The sequence below is a fragment of the Carassius auratus genome, chromosome 18 (genome assembly GCF_003368295.1).
Source record: "Carassius auratus strain Wakin chromosome 18, ASM336829v1, whole genome shotgun sequence".
Taxonomy (NCBI): domain Eukaryota; kingdom Metazoa; phylum Chordata; class Actinopteri; order Cypriniformes; family Cyprinidae; genus Carassius; species Carassius auratus.
This window is the reverse complement of record NC_039260.1, coordinates 10610100-10630827: the sequence shown is the minus strand read 5'-3', so window position 1 is coordinate 10630827 and position 20728 is coordinate 10610100. Positions and strand designations below refer to the sequence as shown.

Sequence of the window (20728 nt, the reverse complement as noted above, 5' to 3'; positions counted from 1 at the left end):
ATTTCACAGGCCATTCTTCCCATTAAAAATGGATCAGGACCGAGATTTAGAGAGACTTCCAAGCCTCTATCACTTCTAATGGAATTAGTCGATTTCACACTGGCCTGAAGCAAAAGCTCAGGAAACTACAAGACTGCTCAGCAGACAGTGTTGATCCGATTTAGAATGAGAAGGAAGAGGCGTGTTTCTTTTGCCCATCTACACCAGCATTCAATTACTGGGAGGCTATGATTGTGTGGGATAGCCTGAAGAATGCTTTTATCTCGGGAGATTCAATTGATTATATTTCTTGCCCTTTCAGCAGTAACAAAGATTGCATAATAAATGTTTACAGACAGATCCTGTGATGAGGACAAATCTGAATTTTCAGCAGCCAATTTTCAGTGTCACTTGCTGCATTAAAGTATTTCTTTCTTTTTATCTTATTTACCCCATACATTTTTAATGGGAGTGTATCATGGTTTCCACAAAAATATAAGGCAACACAGTCCGAATGTGACTGCTTCATCCATATAATGGACATGTATCTTATGCAAACAAAGGACAAATTAGTTCATCCATCATCGAAAGCAGCAAAAGTAAACCAAAGCATTCCATATACAGGTCCTTCTAAAAAATTAGCATATTGTGATAAAAGTTCATTATTTTCCATAATGTAAATATAAAAATTTAACTTTCATATATTTTAGATTCATTGCACACCAACTGAAAAATTTAAGGTCTTTTATTGTTTTAATACTTCTGGTGGTTTACCGCAATCATCCCTTGGATAAACAAGATAAAAACTGTTCCCATTTTTTCCCCAATTGTAATGTTATATGAAGACTGTCATCTAATATTTATCATAAAGACAGAGGCAGGTTTTTCTTGCTTTATATCGGATAAGATATATTTAAAACATTGATAATTCCACACCAACAACAGTGAAATCATGATGGCTATTTACAAAGGACGTACGCACAACTGCTTTATAAAAACACAGTCTGACTGAATACAAAAACGAGGACATGTGGAAACAAGTCCAATATGTTGATCAAGGAAAACTGAAATGGCTGGTTTCTGATGTCCAATTCGACATACAAAGCAAGGGTCAAGAGTCAATTTTTCATCAATAAATTAAAAAAGGAAACATTCCTCCATTTGGTCACAAAATTGAAAGGCAAGTATTGAATAAAGACAAGATGTGACCGGGAACACTGATGTCCAAACAAGGCCCTGGCTGGTTCATCTCAAGAATGTAGACACAGCCCTTAAAATCTCATTATCAAGGGTTTACGGCATCACACACACCGCAGGGAAGACTGTTCTGCATTACTTTGTCCAGATGTGGTATGTGGCTGATCATACGGTGGGGGTTTTGCCTGAGTGAGGGGTTTGTTGTTGCTGTTGTTGAAGGTAAAGCGGCCGTTTCACTCTGGGTTTCCTGCGCTTGGGCTTGCTCTTGGCCTTGGTCAATTGCACCACAAAGAAGGAAAGGACAACCATGGCACCAAGAAAGGCAAACATTGGGATGGTTTGGCCCACCTCTTGATTATAGCGGCCGGGCATTATTCCTGAGGAAAAACAGAAACATGAATTATGATTAAATGTGATCCTTTGTATGAAATCTAAGGTAATTTGTGGATGACAATTGGTTGATAACTTCCTAAACACACAGCCAAAGTTCCTTCCTCACCTCCAGGGATGTCCCAGGCTTCACTTTCTCCAGGAGACAGGGGTCGAACCTGAGGCCGATACAGCCTCACACTAGGCAAAACAACCTTGTCCATGTCCACTGACAGTAGCTTCTGGTGCTTCCACAAATTGCTGAGAAGAGATAAAATGTAAAAAAAATAAAATAAAAAAAAAAACATGTCAGATGTTGGTATTACAAGACAATGCATTCAAATTTAAATTAGATTACACTGAGAGTGAAGTAGTTGAGATTGGCAGCTGTCTCATGTGTACTGACCTAGGAGCAGTCTCGTTAAGCGGCTGGGGTTTAGCCCAAGACAGATGAGGACATGCTGGTAGAGGACGAGGCTTAGGGTCACCCAGATGAGCCTCCAGCACTTTGGAGTAACGGTAGAGGTGATTACCTACAAAAAATAAATCACCACCACAGTAATATTAATTTATTACATTTATATAGCGCTTTATTAGGCAATATATATATATATATATATATATTTTTTTTTATAATAATCTAATTCATAAAAATGAACTAAATTCATTAAAATAAAATGAATTCATTAAAATGAATTTAAAAATAATGAATTAAATTAAAAATAAAAACAAATTACAAAAAATATTGATTTAAAAATAATGAATAAATAAAAATTCACTGATAATTAAAAATGAATTTAAAAATGAATTAAAAACAATATAAAATGAATAAGGATTTTTTTTTAAATAATGAATTAACTGAAAATAATGCATTAAAATACAAATAAAATGACTAAAAAAATACATTACAAAAAATACATTACATTAAAAACAAATAAATTCGCTTGAAAAAATTATGAATAAAAATGAAACAAAAAATTATGAAATAAATATTACCTTCCAATCTCTGTGGTAATGGCTTGTCTGTGCCTGTTGGGGGCACTACTCTGTTTTTAGAGTGGGTCAGGCTGGGTGGAGTCATGCTATAGGAAGTGTACTGCAACAGAGCATCCAGAAGCCAAAAACAGTCTAAAATGGAGAAAACAGAACCCAAACTCATTGAATTTAATTGATTAAACACATACAAAAATTTATATTTAGTGGGGCTAGTCTTTCTGAACTCTCTCAGACTTGTTTGCACAAATGTCCATTACCTTTCTGTCTATGACTGTCATCAATGCAGTTGGAGTCTCCGTAGAGTGCTATACGGCCTCCCCCCTCAGAGGGTGTTTGGTACAGTCCAAGCACAGGCACATTTTCCACCACTGCTGTCTCTTGTTTCAAGACCTCCAGACCTAGAAATTGGAGGATGTCAGATAACAATAACAAGAGAATTAAGAAAACGAGGGAGCTTTTAGCTGGTCTCCATGGATAGAGCAGTGATGAGACGTGTACAATCACAGCATGTGCCTCGTACCTTGATCCTTTAAGGTCTGAGCAATGACAATCCCATCCTCAGGAAAACGAGCAATGCTGCACCCTGAAGCATAATACACTAAAAGCAAAAAGACATGATATATTATTATAAATCTTTTTTTCAATAATATTTTAGGCAAGCTTGTCTCCATTAAAATAGTCTACTCCAGTGGTTTCCAACCTTTTCCAACTCGCGGACCACACAACCAAACACATATGTTTGCCCACCCCACTGCAAAAAAATTAACTGACCCCGCTATTGTTGGGATAATAAATTAGTACTCAGAAGCTAGATGGTTAACAGTATTTTGAAAGAACTAGTGCTGTGCGATATGGACACAAAAAAAAAATGATTTCTTTGATCAATTTTGCTATTTCGATTTTAATCACAATTTTGACACACACACAGATATGCTTTACAGTCATAAATGCATTCAGGATGAATTTGAAACATATTTCCAAAAGAAAACCAATTAGAGCTTTATCAAAAAGTTGTAACGTCTCTAGAACAGACATAAGTCAAAATAATCATTATCGTAAAAGTGTAACAAAATTTCTAGACTTATGGCAAAAACGAAATAAATAAATCTCGTGTTCAGGGACTTTTTTTCTTTTTTTGCCATGCATTGTTCTTAGAGCTCATTAATTGTAGTGGTGCCTCAGGTGTTGAAATAGATTTGTTATACATTATACTGTACAAGTTCACACGTAGGCCTACTCCGTTTGCAGTGTGTATACAGCATGTGTATGCGGTGCAGAAGCAGCAGCGAGAGCGCGTTATTGTAACGCAAAAACAAATTAAAATAATGTACAGCGCAAATCTCTCTTTTTGCACGCAGATTTCCTTTGCTCTGTCACAAAACCAGATGTGCTTGCTCAGATACATGCGTGCAATGTGAACGCTCTGATCCGTTAACATGGGCTTTGAAAAAGCCGCATCGCAGACAGTGTGTGTAAGCATATGCCCAGTCTGTTTTCGCGCTAGGCGCGTTGCATTCTGATTGGATCTGAAATTTACAGCGGGAGGTTGGGGCTGCGGAAAATCGTACTATAAAGCGATTTAGAAATCGCTCACACTCAAATCGTGATTTTATGACTATTTCTATTAATCACACAGCCCTAGAATGAACTGGCAATGAACAGAAAATAACTCTGACTGGCACCGCTCAGCAAAACGGGAAAAACCAGATCCAGACAGAGCTCGGCATCAGGTAGACAGTCAGCGGAGCAAGCAGTCAGGAGGGAATACAACAGCCATTTATGTTGACCTTGTTGACAGCCATTTATGCATGTTTGAATTTGTTGTTCTGTAGCATATGCAGCAAAAATATAAATTGGTGGTTTATTCTTAAACCAATCAGCGAGCTCGAATAGTGGACGCATAGTTACAGTTTAATATATATTTTTTGTTATTTAATTATATATATGAAATTATGTTATGACTTAGACATTTTTACATGAATAAACAATATTATTATTTCTTTTAAAAGTAATTGGGGGCCCACCTGCAATACCCACAGGTTGTAAACCACTGGTCTACTCGATTCTGAAACTTTAACAGGAAGCTATGTTTACTGCGGACCGATCTTGTTACACAGCATCTGAAAGGTTTTTTTGATCATTCTGAAATGCCAAAGTAAGTCTGTATAATTGTCTTACACCACTGCAATTCCTAAACAGCAGGCATCCACCTCCGAAAGCAATGACAGCATTTATTGTGTTTCGTTTTTATCATATATGAAAGTGATTTTATTTAGTGGCTTCTCCAACTTATTACTCCTCCAATTTATCAGGAAGTGACTAATCGATTTTGTTCTCTTCGACTTGTTGGATTGAAACAGTGCTTTATTCGTAATGTTTTATGCAATGTTCCAGTTTTGTGCATGAATTAAATTTGCATCTTTGGATGGAAACATAGCTATTAATATAGCCATGTTATAGTGAGAAAATTAGGCTTACTGTCATGATCTGCCATTGTGAAGTCTCCCTCATACAGACCATCACTGAAGGCCATACCCCACACTGAGATCAGGTCATTCAAGGCTGGCACGTTAGCTCCCCCTGTGTCCGGCATCCACCATTGCCTGTAAATATGTAACGGACCTTTAAAAATTGGCCTTTTTTTTTATAAACAAAACTTGTTTACCCTGAATTGGACACTTTACCAAGAGCCCCTCATAAAAAAGTATTTGTCAGAGACAATAATAGAGCCCGTACAATTTAAATCCTGACACAAATGATTGTCTATTGAAATGCTAACTTTCTGTGCAAATGTTTTTTGTTTTTAACCTTAAATCTCGTATTTCAGTTGCTCTCAGACTGTTTGGACACACAATATATCTAAACCTAAAGAATTTCTAAAAGGTCTCATGATTAAGGTTATAAGAAAGTTAAAAAATATTAAATGCATAACCATTATTAATATTATAAATGTAATATGGTTTTATACATTTCTTTCTATAAATGTAAAAAATAAAAAAAGAGCATTTTTACTCGTGGACCCCACTGAACAATTATCAATAGATACATGGAGTAAGGTCTTCTGTTAAATGTAGAGATAGTGACAAAAGATTACAGTGACCCTTAATGTTCTCAGTACCTGGTGTTCTCATCATAGAACTTCACTTTTCTCATGACTGATGTGTTGTACCAGTCACTGAAGACGATAAGAGACAGGCCGTTATCTATGTCTCTCCTCAACTTGGTGATTTCTTCAGGAAAATACTCTTCTTCACTGTCTACCATCAGCAAGGTCCCTATAAACACACAGAAACAGATCACAGTTGATTTCCATCATGGCTTACACCACAAAACTAATTAATCTTCAAGACAGAATCCTTTATACAGAAAACAGTCCAAGAGATCAAAGCCTACCATACTGACTGGCATCAAAGCATGTGATTGGTGCACCCAAGACTTCGACAAAGTAGCCCATGCTGCGAAGGTGCTGATACATGTCTCTAAAATTAGTGTGAATATGATCACCATTCCTTAAAAAAAAACAAGAGAAAAACAACATCATATACACACTTCTAAGAGAAAAACTGCAGTAGACCCTCACTGCAGAAAACAAGATCCAGGGGGCGTGGTTGGATCCACATCTAGTGGGTTGAGATGGGTAGGTTTAGGGGTGGAGATGGGTAGGTTTAGGGGTGGAGATGGGTAGGTTTAAGGATCAGGGGGTGGAGATGGGCAGGTTTAAGGGTGGAGATGGGTGGGTTTAGGGGTCAGGGGGTGGAGATGGGCAGGTTTAAGGGTGGAGATGGGTGGGTTTAAGGATCAGGGGGTGGAGATGGGCAGGTTTAAGGGTGGAGATGGGTGGGTTTAGGGGTCAGGGGGTGGAGATGGGTAGGTTTAAGGGTGGAGATGGGTGTGTTTAAGGATCAGGGGTGGAGATGGGTGGGTTTAGGGATCAGGGGTGGAGAAGGATAGGTTAAGGGGTGGGTTTAGAGGATTAGGGGGTGGAGATAGGTAGGTTTAGGGAATCAGGGGGTGGAGACAGCTAGGTTAAGGGTGGAGATGGGTGGGTTTAGGGCAGGGGTGGGGAACGTTGATCCTGGAGGGCCTGTGTCCCTGCAGAGTTTAGCTCCAACCCTAATTAAACACACCTGAACAAGCTAATCAAGGTCTTCAGGATACAGGTAGGTTTTTCTTTTACAGGGTTGGAGCTAAACTCTGCAGGGACACAGGCCCTCCAGGATCAACGTTCCCCACACCTGGTTTAGGGGATCGGGGGTTAGGGGATCAGGGGGTGGAGATGGGTAGGTTTAGGGGTAGAGATGGGTGGGTTTAGGGGATGGGGTAGAGGCGGGTATGTTTAGGGGTGGGTTTAGGGATCAGGGGGTGGAGACGGGTAGGTTAAGGGGTGGGTTTAGAGGATTAGGGGGTGGAGATAGGTAGGTTTATGTATAAGTTGGGAGGAGTTGGATCTGGATCCATACATGCCCCCTTGGATTTTGTGTTCTGCAATCTCAAAAATTTGGGTAAAAAAAAGAAATTCTAGAAACAAGATATTAAATGCTGCCTTCTACAGATTCTTTTTTACAGTGCAATTTATTTTCTAACAACTGATTGAATGAATTATTTTGTGTGGTCGAGGCTCACCAGTCAAGCGGATCGTTCTTCATGCGCAGGTTGTCTCGAGGGAAGTAGCCAGGCGGGTAGCGTAGGTTGTGGTACTGATCCCAGAGAATCCTCTTACTACGTGGAGGAGTTGGGACAATCTTTACCTTCACTGGTAACTTCACTGTAGAGGTCATCTCACCACCTATTGCTGACTGGTTACAAACAAACACACAAAAAACAGACCACAGCAGGTCATGATCTCAAATTACACTAAAGCCAAAATGAAAGCAGTTTAGACATATTCTAAGAAGTCTGAAAGCCTTCTAAGAAACTTTTAGAAGTGTACCAATAAAGTGTGGTCATTAATCAATAAAAATAAATTATGACTTAAGCAGATTATAACCTTACTAGAGATATCAGGGACAGTACTGTTACTCACATCATTCTCTGCTGGTGAGGCCACTGTAACCATGACATGACCCTGAGCAATGCCTTCCCACGATGCAGCTTTCTTGGCCACAGATATGGAAACAGCCAGGTATCCGGACCAGGGCCAGAGTACAGGAGAGTAAGACACCGCCACGTCCACATAATCCCCATTCTGAGGAAGGTAGGGCTGCCAGATGGGCTGCGGATTTAAAACATAACTGAGATGCTTCAAATGGACCACGGATAGTTGAAAATACATTCTAATGTTTGAAATAAGAGATTAAACTGAATTGCAAAGAGTCTATTTTTTTATTGCCTACCTTGTCCACAATCCTTCCAGTCACACCCATGCCATTAAGAATGGTCACGTTGACAATCGTCGGCATGCCACCATAGTAAATAGGCTGAGAGCAGTAGGGCCACATGTACGGGCACTCGGTCAGATCTATGTAGCTCGGACTCAGGCTAAAGAATTAAAAACACCATTAGAAATTAATAAGAGGATGATGGCCCTCACTGAGAGCCAGTGCAATATAATGAACCGGGTCAAATCTACTCTATAATCAGGCTGGGACATAATTAAATCTAGCTAGCTACATTTTAAATGGACTTTTATAAATCAGCATAAATTAATAAGATATTGAAATCACCCAGACGCGAGCAGAATGCTAGTCAAAGAGCAGAACACTATATTTGTGTCTATGCAAGAGACATGCCTGGCTTGTGGCTTGTAGCTGTTAAGGACCTGGTAGGCTCTGAGTAAATCGAGTTTTCCATGGCCCTGCTCAAACATGTTGACGCCTGGTAGCCTGCGTGCTGAAGCGATCAGGGCCTGCTTCATACTGGCCGGGTTCACCAACTCTCTGTTCAACACAGTGCTTGAAAGACAAAAGACAATAAAGATGGTTCAGTTAAATGGATGAGAGTTTATGGGCTATCATTTCAGTGCAACCGCAGGTTAAGGACCAGAAAACAGACTTGAAAGAAACACAGGCACATTGTGAGGCCATAAAGCAAAGAGGCAGATGGGGTCAAGTATCTATGAGAGACTAATACAAACGAGAGCAATATATATGAAAGAGATAGAAAGGAGGGGAACTGAAGGAGGTGAAATGAAAACCTTATAAAGTGGAAACCCCGACAAATTATGTAAGCCCATCACAGTCTGAGAGTACATCAAATATATAGCAAAAGCTAAGACAGTAAAAGAGAAACTATGCCATTGAATTTCCTGTGGAAAATAAGATTGATTCTGTCAATTCATATGTTTTTTGTTTTTCTTTTCTTTCAGGATCAATTTCATTTATTTTTCTCTCACAAGGACAAAGGAAAAAAATAAGGCACTTACCCAGAAAACCATTGGTTTCGGGGACCAATTTATTTAGTTCTACTTTATATCAGTTGTGTGTAAGTGGTGTTTATAGCAATAAATGTACAAAGTACAGTTGTGCCCACTATAAATCACTATCAGCAAACACGGACCTAATAATGAAACTCTGATCTGAATCACTGATAACCTGCCACACCTGACAAAGTGCACTCTCTTTTAAGTATACAGGTCCTCAGACCAGAAGCACCTAATTTAGGTGTTACACTGTTACAGTTAGATTTAGTTCTAATAAATGCTGCTCTTTTGGACTTATGAATCTTTTTTTCCATATTATCTTAATATTTTTGTGAAAAGTGCTACTTTTTTCCCATAAGCACTCAATTAGAATGATTTCTGTAAGATCCTAAGAGTGGAGTAAAGGTTTTGAATGTTTGTGCAAAGCGCTATTTTTGTTCATCTGTCTCACCTGGCCAGTAGCGTGACAGCCCCGGCCACTACAGGTGATGCAACACTGGTGCCAGAGAGAGAACGACAGCCCTCCTTCAATCCTGAGCCACGCACACCAGAGCCGTATGTCACAATGTCAGGCTTCACCCTGCCATAGCCACCTGGCAGCTCCTGATCCAGACAGCACAGAAAGCAAAACAATGAAAACTGAGCTGACAAGACAGATGACAGATATTGTGATGAGTGGGAAAGAGAGCAACACGTTACATTCAATGCCTCAGAGGAGACCAAGTGAAAATTCAGCATGCATAAATAGCCAGCACTATAAAATGGCTAATGGGATGTTGGTAAGTTTGCTAATAAATTAATTCACAACTCAGATTCAAACATTTATTTGCATCACTGACAAAAAAAATGAATTCCAAAAACAATATATTTCAATAAATATATATATATATTTAGTGTATCTAAATAAAAAGGGTAAGATATTCATCTTTGTTAATTTAGTGAAAAACAGTCTGAAAACATGACTTGAATATTTTATCAAGAATTCCTTTTTTTTTTTAATTCATTTTATATATATAAAATTACCTATTTCTTTACCTGGGGAATATATTTTTTTTCCAAGGACATTCATTTATATGCAACTTTTATTGTAAATCTACAAAGCTGTAATTCTTTGAACCACTTCAAAGGTGCAATAGAGGGTTTTTACTGAGTCTTTTGAAGTGCATGTGCATATCTTCAATTTATTCTCCTTCCTAAAGCAGGGGAGGCCACGATTTGTGTAGCAGGAGGTGTCTGTCTGCCCTTTTTAGGTCAGATCAAAATGCACAGACATGTTCTAACTGGCCTCTTCAGGAATCAGCACAGGAAAAACGCAGTAATGTGAGGTCACCAAAAGACAGAACGCACCCATGTTGTCATGCCTCGGGATGAGAATCTGGCAATGTTGTCCTCAAAATCAATCCCTCCAACACCAATAACATCCATCTGATCTGCTGGATTGTTCAGGGTTCTGGAAGACAAAAATAAAATCTATCAATATCAATAGATATGTTGGGAATATTGGCCAACTGGCTTTTATTGGCTTTTCTTACCCATAGAGTGGGCCATCATTGCCGATAGCGGATACCATAATCACCTTGTTGGCTGTGAGCTCCCAAACCTTGTTAAACACAGTTAAGCTTTTATTAGAGCAATACATTTCAGAGAGCATAAACTCTGATGTACAGGACAAAATACACAGCACCTTTATTAAAATGTGCTCGTCTGTTGCTTAAGAGGTTTCTTATTTGTAGCTTGCTTTGGACAATAGCACCTGCTGAGTAAATAAATGTCGGTTTAATTTGTCCATACCTTATCAACAAATGGATGGTCCATAAAGTCTGGTCCCCCTATACTGAGATTTAAGACGTCTATCTTCTTCAGGATAGCATAGTTAAAGGCATCCAAGAACCAAGAGGTGTAGGACACCTAAAAAGAAACAAAAGAAAAACACATGTAAAAATGTATAATATAAAAAAAATTATAACTGAGGCCAGTAATAGAACTGGGCAATATACAGGTGCTTCTCAACGAATTAGAATGTCATGATAAAGTTCCTTTTTTTTCAGTAATTCAACTCAAATTGTGAAACACTGGTATTAAATAAATTCAATGCACACAGACTGAAGTAACAAGTCTTTTGTTCTTTTAATTGTGATGATTTGGCTCACATTTAACAAAAATCCACCAATTCACTGTCTCAACTAATTAGAATATGGTGACATGCCAATCAATTAATCAACTCAAAACACCTACAAAGTTTCCTGAGCCTTCAAAATGGTCTCTCAATTTGATTTGGTTCACTAGGCTACACAATCATGGGGAAGACTGCTGATCTGACAGTTGTCCAAAAGACAAACATTGACAACCTTCACAAGGAGCCACAAACATTCATTGCCATAGAAGCTGGCTGTTCACAGAGTGCTGTATCCAAGCAATTTAACAAAGTTGAGTAAAAGGAAAAAAAGATGCACAACCAACTGAGAGAAGTGCAGCCTTATGAGGATTGTCAAGCGAAATTGATTCAAGAATTTGAATGAATGGACTGAGGCTGGAGTCAAGGCATCAAGAGCCACTACACACACGTCCGCAGCACCATACGTCAACGATCACAGCAGTAGCACTCACAACAGACCCGGATGAGAAGACAATGCTAAATAAAGTCGTAATTTTTGTTATTTTTGGACCCAAAATGTATTTTCAATGCTTCAACAAATTCTAATTGACCCTCTGATGTCACATGGACTACTTTGATGATGTTTTTATTACCTTCCTGGACATGGACAGTATACCGTACATATACGTTTTCAATGGAGGGACAGAAAGCTCTCGGACTAAATCTAAAATATCTTAAACTGTGTTCCGAAGATGAACGGAGGTCTTATGGGTTTGGAACGACATGAGGGTGAGTCATTAAAGAAATTTTTATTTTTAGCTGAACTACCTCTTTAAGCTACTCCTGAGGCATCTTACCTACGCCAAGGATAAGAACTGGACTGTTGCCTAGTTGTTTAAAGTCCTCTTTTCAAATGAGAGCAAGTTTTGTATTTAATTTGGAAGCTCATAGCCCAAGATGTTTAAAAGTCCAGTGTTTCTACACTCTAATGCCGCGTTTCCACCACGGGAACTTTACCCAGGAACTAGGGACTTTGGGCTGGTACTCTGTGCGTTTCCACCACAGGAACCAGGAACTAAATAAAGTTCCGGGTAAAACAATGCCCCTCAGGAAGTCCCTGCTGGTGAGGTAATACTTTTTCAAAGTTCCGGAACTTTCTGGGGCAGGACTTGGGTGCTAAACATGCTGAATGGTTGAGTTCACGCATTTATTCAGATCATTTTTTAAATGTTAATGATATTGTGTCATGAAATGTAATTTTAAGAAGTATTTCAAACGAGAATGTTGTTGTTTAAAACTCAAATCTGCCGTTTATTTAGAAAGACAGCGCCTATTTAAAAAACTTTCACTGATTTAGGAGACCCTACAGCTCCACGTGATCAGCAGGAGCTCAGTGCTCATGTATCCGCTTAGAGCACTCTCAACTTGGCTTGTCCTTCTGACATTTGCCGCTGGCTCTATGGTCTGTATTAAATTTATCTATATGTTAAAATGAAAATAAAGAGGCAATTGATAAAATATTTAGCTTCATTGTTATGGCTGTATATATATACACATTTCCCTGAACTCAGTAAATTTCTGTGGCTATTATTACGTTGAAATGGAAAAACGAAAGGAGGCAGTGGTATTTGATATCCCATTTAATTTTATTGTACATATACAGTGAGGAAAATTGCAGTAGCCAAGGCGAGCTGACTGAAGTTATCAAGTACACTACTGTTTGCAGAATTACTGGATTTGTGTCGTCGCGGACGTCACACTCCTGAGTCGAATGCGCAAAGTCCGAACTACAGAGGATGCAAGTCTGAAATGTGTGTACTTTATATTGAGACCTACGTCACCAGACTATTTTATAACTTTATTTTATTTTATAATCTTTCCGGTACTTTAGACCGCGGTGGAAACACAGAAAGCAACAGGTCTGTGGGGGACAACAGTTCCTGGGGAAAAAAAGTTCCTGGTACAATTGTTCCGGAAAATGAACATACTTTCCAGAAGGCCTTTTTTTTTTTTTATTGGTCTTATGAAGTATTGTAATTTGTTTAGATAATGGTTTGGTGGGTTTTTGATAAATGTGAGCATAAAGCATCACAATGAAAAGAACCAAAGACTTAAAGTTCTTCAGGCGGTGTACATTTAATTGATTTAATACACGGGCTGAATTACTGAAATAAATGAACTTTTTACGACATTCTTTTCATTCACAAAACTTTATTTTATTGTTTTAAAATGTGATTGAAATGTATTCCTGTAGTGACATAATAGAATTTTCAGGAGCCATTAGTCTTAAAGGACAGTTTACCCAAAAATGAAAACGTATCATTTATAGAAACTTTATAGAAACGTATACATTTATAGAAACAGTTCCCGGTCATCACTGACTTCCACAGTATGAACAAAAATACTATAGAAGTTAATGGGGACCAGAAACTTTTTGCTTAAGACACATTCTTCAAATAATATTTTGTGTTCAGCAAAAAAAGAAAAAGAAAGAAATTGATACATGTTTGAAACAACTTTAGGGTGAGTAGGCTAAATGACAATTTAAATTTGGGTTAATTATCCTCGAGAATCATTTCTTATTATCAATGTCCTTTTTTAAATTAATAGAAAGACCCAAAAGATTAGCATTCATTTGAAAGAGAAAAATTTAGTAAGATTAACCATTTATTTATTGTCATTTTAATGTGTAAACACATTTTGGTAGTTGTACATGATCGTGGATTTGAATGTTGTGTGCTACCTGGTTATTAGTAAAAACCCTGAAGATATGAAGCTCAGAATCAGGAGCGAATCCCTGGCACTCTCTCATGCTGGCAATAACCCCAGCTACAAAGGTACCATGACCCAACCCTGAAGAAAGAATGTGACAGACAAAGATTGAAAAAAAAATAATTAATGCTTGTAATATGAACAATTCATCTAGGCTGATTAAATCAACTCCACTCAGAGTGCAATAATGATTGATTAAACCCATTTCATGAAATTGTTTTATGTCTCACCATCATCCAGTGTTTTCTCATTGGTCCAGTTGGTTCTTTCTTTAACATTCTTAAAGTGAGGGTGCTTCTCACTCAGCCCAGTGTCAAATACTGCTACCTTCACCCCAGAGCCTGCAAACGAACACAGTAACATGCTTCATCGTAATCCCAATCTCCAAAAGTAGTAGAAAAAAAATTCATACAACAGCCATTTCTTTAGCACATACCAGTGTATCCCATCTGCCAGAGCACATCTGCTTGCAGTATCTGGGCGACATGTCTGGGGATGGCCCGCAGGAGACGGCGACTGGAGTGTCTTCCTGTAGCATGCCAGAATCCAGAGCCCAGAGAAAGACTGGTTCTCCTGAGTGGCCTTGATGACTGCCACTTCTGCACCCAGCGAGTGTCATTGCATGGTGATGCCCCATCAGTGCCCGCTAAAGAGCAAAAGGAATGAGAATTAGATTTCACCCAATTCGATTTTTTTTTTTTGTGTGCCAAGGATATACGTTTATAAACAGTATAAAAAGAACAGCTACTGACTGACACACTTCTGGCACCCGCATTAATATACCATAAGACTAGCTAGTTAACACGGCAACAAATTTAAATCAGCCGAATTCAACACAACACTAAGCCCAAGCGTGACAATACAGTAAAACCAGTAAAAAAAACAATTATCCATTTATCTAACTCCAACCTAATCACACAGTATCAACCTCTAAACCTTCATTACCATTTTTATTGGCTCTTTGAATAACATCTGGTGAGACCAGAGATGGGTAGCCATGTGCTTTCATTAATATTTACACTTTTCAAACAGAGCAGATTCAAAATAACAGTGATAAAACCTTTATACAGACACTTTTACATAGAAGAGTTGAGGTAGATAGTAAAAAACCCACTCGTAAAGTGCGGGTGCAAGATTTGGAAGGAAATCGTAGGCTTTAAGCAAGCCAAACACTTCGACTAACTCTGACATGTCAGTCTTCCTTTCTGGCTGATAATGCTCATTAATTCCCCCTAAAGCTATACAGATGTGACTAGCGCATATACTGTAATTATGTTACTTTTCAATCCCCCACTTGTGCTCCTGTGGCACTGACCCTGACATCATTTAAATGATAATTACTTGCATATATGCTCTCAAACTGTGACCAGGGGTTATTCTTAGAGGCACTTTGGTTTCAGTAATAAGAACAAAAATACATCATTAGCTGCTATTAGTTGAGTCTATTTCTCCAAGCTGTGCTATGTATAGACTATGGTTGAAGAGGGAGATACGCTAGCGTGTGTGGGAGCCAGACTGATAAGCAGCTCCTTGAGACTTATTCTAGAGTGGTGCTGTCTGCAAAAATACATTTCAGCTATACTGTGAGAAAGTGAATTGCTTGTGATGGGAGACAAACTGAGCACCACATAATAATAGTTCTGAAATGTTAATGGGTTCTCCTCAATGAGCGCAACCACTGATATCCGATTCAAGAATGGACTTAACAAATATGGCTCTTTTAAATGAAAAAAAAAAAAAAAAACTGGAAATCAGACAGCACTAAACAAGATTCATTGACTCAATCAATCAAACAACTTTCTGATGGAAAATATTAATTTTTTTAGCCATTACTCCGGTCTTCAATGATTCTTCAGAAATAATTCTGATTATTTCTTGGTGCTCAAGTAAGGGCTTTTTTTAATTCAACAAATTTGAATGGTACTTTACACTACAAAATAGAAAAAAATTGTCTCAAACGTTTTTTGGGTTGACACTACAAAATCTTGCAGTATACACTGGAAAAGCATTACACAGAAGCCGTGCAGCCTGTTTAGGATGCTGGTAAAGGAAGACATGAATAGAGGAAGTCATTCTATTATTATACCAATCACTCTCCCAGAGACTCAACACTGAGAGCAGATTTGCATATAGGTGCAATTTCTTTTTTTTATTCTAATGGTAGGGAACTCACACAGAACATTCTTTCACCTCAAACACTTCTGAAAGCCATTTCCTTCACCCCATGCAGTAAATAAACACTTTCTATTTGGTTCACCCCCTGCTGATGACTTTCCTCCCTGCAGTCACCCAAAGAGAGGCGGGGAGGAACAAATTGCATGTAACCTGTGTGACCTGTGCACAGCAGGGTTTGATTTATAAATATAACGCTATGTACTAAAGAACAGTATGTTTTAATACATTACAGTAAGGCAAAGTACAATATTATAACAGTATTATATTCATGATCTTAATGCTCATAAGTGTTATGAGTGTAAAGCACTACTTACAGTCAGTCAGTTTGAGGCTGCGGAGGACCATGCGCTGGGGTGTCACTCGTTTGATGTAGGGGTGGTCCTGCAGGGTGAGCAGGCTGCTGCGGGTATCCTGCCGGATCTCCACCACCTCAAAGTCACTGGGGTAATCGCTGGCAGGATTGTCTCGCCGTATGATGCGCCAGTTCACCGCATCCACATCTCGCAGGGCGCTGCTGATGAAATCACTGCGTGCTTTGGCTGTGAAGTATCCATTAAATGCAACAATGTACTCTAGAAAAGACAAAGAGAGAGAACAAAAGATATGTCAAAATCTCACAGGACTACTGAACTTGTATTTACTGAGGAATGCAACTTCAGCAAGGCTTAGTATTAATTTAGGCTCAAGACAACGGAACTGGTTTTGTGCAGTACATTTATGGCTATAGAGCATAGGACTATAAAAAAAAATTAAGATGAACCACTTAATTTATATCTCCTGAAGGGAACCAGAAATGCAGTCAGATTAGCAGACAATGTGCTTTGCTCAAAATTGAATTTACATGAAACTTAATGCCTTACAAATAAAACTATTGCTATATAAAATCTCCTTGGAACAATTCATAGCTTAGGGCGAGGGAAGTGGGAATGAATTAAACATTAGAAGATGGCACAAAGGCCACTTTCATAGAGCAGCAATCAGGCCACTATAAATAAGGTGTAACATTCTGGTCTTGTATACCCACATCCACACCACACCCAATCTAGTAAAATGTGCCCCCTGTAAAAACAACGCTGGACTCTGATTAAGTCTTAGGAATGTATTGCAAACAGTCTGGCCCACCTGCCAGTAAACACACACAAACACAGAGCAGAGGGCACAATCCAGCCAATGAATGGACGGAGCTGCAGCACAGTGGAATACATTACACCATTGCTGTTTGTCCTGAAACACTCACGTTTCGTCCTGCCCTAAATTACAACAGGAAGGGCAGCAGCTGCTTTAAATCCTCAATAAACTAGCTGAATTTCAGTGCAATAAAATGTCATTATCAACACAAAGTAAATTACAGCACTAAATGACATACTAAAACGCAATGTCTGAACATGTTGTAGTCAACGAGGAATTCAATGTTCTCCTGCCGGTCAAAACACTTAAACCTTGAACAACTGGCTAAGTATAAGCCAAATTAATACTAATTTTGTTACAAACACAAGACGACAACATTCTTAATTTACAACACATTGACATTGCTTACCATGCTTGACCACTTTGGTAGAAAAATCCAGTTTCAGTGTGAGCTGCGAGCAGTTTGAGCTTAAGAGTGCATCAGCATTTAGAGGAGAAGGAAAGGGTGTTGAAAACGGTCCATTGTCTTCCTCTGTGCCCACCACAGGCAATCGACCCCCTAAAAAGGCCACAAGCAAGCACAGTCGTACAATCATGGTCCCTGCAGTCCGTTTCTGGTCATTGCCCATTTAAAGACACATGTGTCCTCAAACCTAACAAACGTGAAAGGGCATTTGCAGTTTTGGAATGGTTTAAGTCCAGAATGCAGAGAAGCCTGAATAACACATGGCTCAAGTTTTCATTTCTTTCGTTGTTCTCTCTCATCTCTCTGTGTTTGTGGTCCAGTGGAGTTGATCAGTGTGGCAGCCTGAGGAGGAGGAGGGGGGCCATATTCACAGAGAGTAAAACCGTCTACTGGAGATCAGGAGGGGTGTTCATCTGGTGACGGGATTCCACACAGTGAGCAAAGGGTTTTATGCTTTCTGCAGTCAGAGAAAAGACAACAATAGTTATGATTAGCTAGCTGCTGGAAAAACAGTCAACTGATACTTTTACTTAGCAAGGAAGTATTACATCTCAACAGTAACAGAAAATACATTAATCTTGTTCTTAAAACTTACTACTCAGCGAATCACGAATGTCTCACAGTTTCAGAATAAATGTCTTGATAATAAATTAAAACCGTGCAGCAAATCAACATATTAGATTGATTTCTGGGTAATTATGTGACACTGGTGACTGGAGCCATGAAACCACATTCTAAAAAATATTAAAAGAGAAAACAGTTACTTTAAATTGACGGTCATTCAAATAATACAATGTTGGTGAGCATAATAGATTTTCAAATATGAAAATAACAGATTTTTGAACAACAGTGTAGACATTCAAAAGGACAAGGACTATTTATTGGGCTAAATATTTGATGCTGATTGTGGGACTTTTTGTAAAGATGTTTATATCTTCCACTGAAGCTCAAGATGCTTTTTGGCTCATCTCAAACTATGCTGGAGAACATGATCATCAGGTTTTACACAATCTTGTGGAGTTCATGCAGGTCAAGCACTGCCATTATTAAATACATCTAGAATGGTGCTTAAAATTCATCACAAAATGTCAGCCTCATAATATCAAGAGGCACATTTTTATGAAAACATGGTCCCCCACCCACAGGCACACATCCAGAGGCTTAATTCACCACTAACTCTGGGCTGTGAATGCCTGTCCCGCAAGAGGTGGGCTTAACTCAGATGGGCTGAGCTGTTATGCAACTCAGTTTTACATCCCTAAGACCTAAGCCCCGAATATGCACATCATATGGTTCTTTACTACGGACAATGCCATCCTTGCTAGTCACAGATACACGCAGAATGGGTGCAAGGCTGTAAAATTATTTTAAAAACAACAAGACAAGAAAAAAAAAATGCTTTCAAAGTTGCCTTGAAACAGAAGTGGTGTTGTTCCTTTCTTGTATATCATGGTGAATTTCTAACAAGAGGGGTAAAAAAGGAGTACAAGACTTCCTTTTGTCTATTGTAAATTAACTGAATGGTTGTCGTTTGATATCGGTGCAGTATCGTGTGTGTGACAGGCTGTCCCGACAGATTTCCCTCTTATGATGCATGTGAGACTTTTCCATTCATTTAGTTCATTTAAACACTGTTCCTGCAACTTCAAGTTTATTCGTCTGTTTTCGAGTGTAACGGGCACATCTCAAACTCTATGACAAATTTACACTGAAATGTGTAAATGGTTCATACAAAGAAAAAAAAAACGGTTCTCACTGCATCCATTTCATTGCAAGTTTAAAGATGGCCAAAATAAAGAGAATGTGAACAAAATGTGTTTACTTTGATTCTTTTTGTGGATAAACTCAGTCTAGGATGTTAGTGTAGCAGGCTTAAGTAGTAATTCACCCTAAAAACAAATACCCAGTTTGAATTGTTTTCTTATGTAGAATGAAGCTGTTATTCTTTGTGACATGTCCTTTTTGTGAGTAAATGACAATTTTCATTTTGGGTGAATCATCCACTCAGGAAAAAAAAAATCTAAAGCCACTAGACTCTACTTTTTTTTTTTTTTTCGAGCAAAAGAACAGCAGTCACTCATTCCAAACAGTGGGTTAATTATTTTCAGCAAAAGTAGTAGGGGAAAAAGGGCTTTCTTAGCCAAAAGCATTAGTCTTTTAACAACATACAGAAACAATATCATTACTAAATAGTAACGTTATCTCAAGTGATAAACTTCTTCTGACTTCTTTTATTAAAAATGATAATAATAACAAATCTGCATTTTGAACAGTCCCTGGGACAAAACCAGAAGGACTGACAGTATTTGTATTGGATGCAATGTTCAAGTTGGAAGTGGACTTTGAGGTCAGTGTTTAGTTGGACTGTTTCGGTGCTGTAAGCTGAAATTATTCAATGTCTTACTTTTAGTAATACATTGCACACAAGCTAATGACAATAACACTAACGTTAGCAGCCTTGCTAGCTAAAACCACCAACCAAACAATCAATTTACGCTGCACAAAACAGTTTGCCAGAATACCTAGCTATTTACGACCCCCTTCATCTAAAAAAAGAGCTTCAAATGTTTGTTTTTTTTATTTTCCGCTTGAACAGACAAACATGTGGTCTCGCTACCTTCCTGCTACAAGCTAATAGCTAGTTGAGCAAAGCACGACTCTAAATGTTTCAACGCATAACCAACAACCTAATATTATACTTACAATGAGCAGAATGTACAGCGATGGTGCTTGAAATGTTTAATTCCCGAAATATGTCGTCTAAAATATATTGTATCTTGGCTTTATTACAAATTAGAACTATGCACAAGCTAATGGCGTAAACTGTAAGACTGTAACGTGAGAAACTGGTATTAAACAAAACAAGCAGTAGCCAATTATCAAGAGCTGCGTCACGTGTCGACGAAGGAGGGATTAGCGTTCAGCCAATAGAAAACGTTTATAACTTTATGCTTCTATTCGATTGGTTATTGAGATAATATAATAACGTGCTTTAGAAGCAAGCATGTTAAAGGTGGATGCAGTGATTTGCCCTCACTAAAAAACAAAAAAAACAAAAAAAAAACAAAACACTTAATTCATTTTCTGGAGTTAGCCCGATAAGTAGCCTAATAAAAGCGGTTTTATTTTTCATGGAGCGGTTCAGATTGCATGACAAGCTGAATACAGTTTAGTAGTAACGTTAATTTGCTGC

At 38.4% G+C, this 20728-nt stretch overlaps 1 protein-coding gene across 1 annotated transcript; it reads right to left on the bottom strand.

The window, feature by feature from the left end:
• Positions 1-857: 857 nt before the first annotated feature.
• On the bottom strand, positions 858-20395 carry mbtps1 (membrane-bound transcription factor peptidase, site 1). The gene is made up of 23 exons (XM_026287584.1): positions 20239-20395; positions 17479-17992; positions 16256-16513; positions 14203-14412; positions 13997-14107; positions 13738-13847; positions 10691-10807; positions 10432-10499; positions 10247-10349; positions 9351-9502; positions 8271-8432; positions 7875-8019; positions 7565-7753; positions 7165-7337; positions 5935-6050; positions 5660-5816; positions 5020-5144; positions 3062-3139; positions 2799-2939; positions 2542-2673; positions 1952-2078; positions 1676-1806; positions 858-1553 (listed from the first exon to the last, which is right to left on the bottom strand). Exons 2-23 carry the CDS (start codon positions 17696-17698, stop codon positions 1342-1344), a joined length of 3237 nt encoding a protein of 1078 aa, XP_026143369.1. The 5' UTR covers positions 17699-17992; positions 20239-20395; the 3' UTR covers positions 858-1341.
• Positions 20396-20728: the final 333 nt, after the last annotated feature.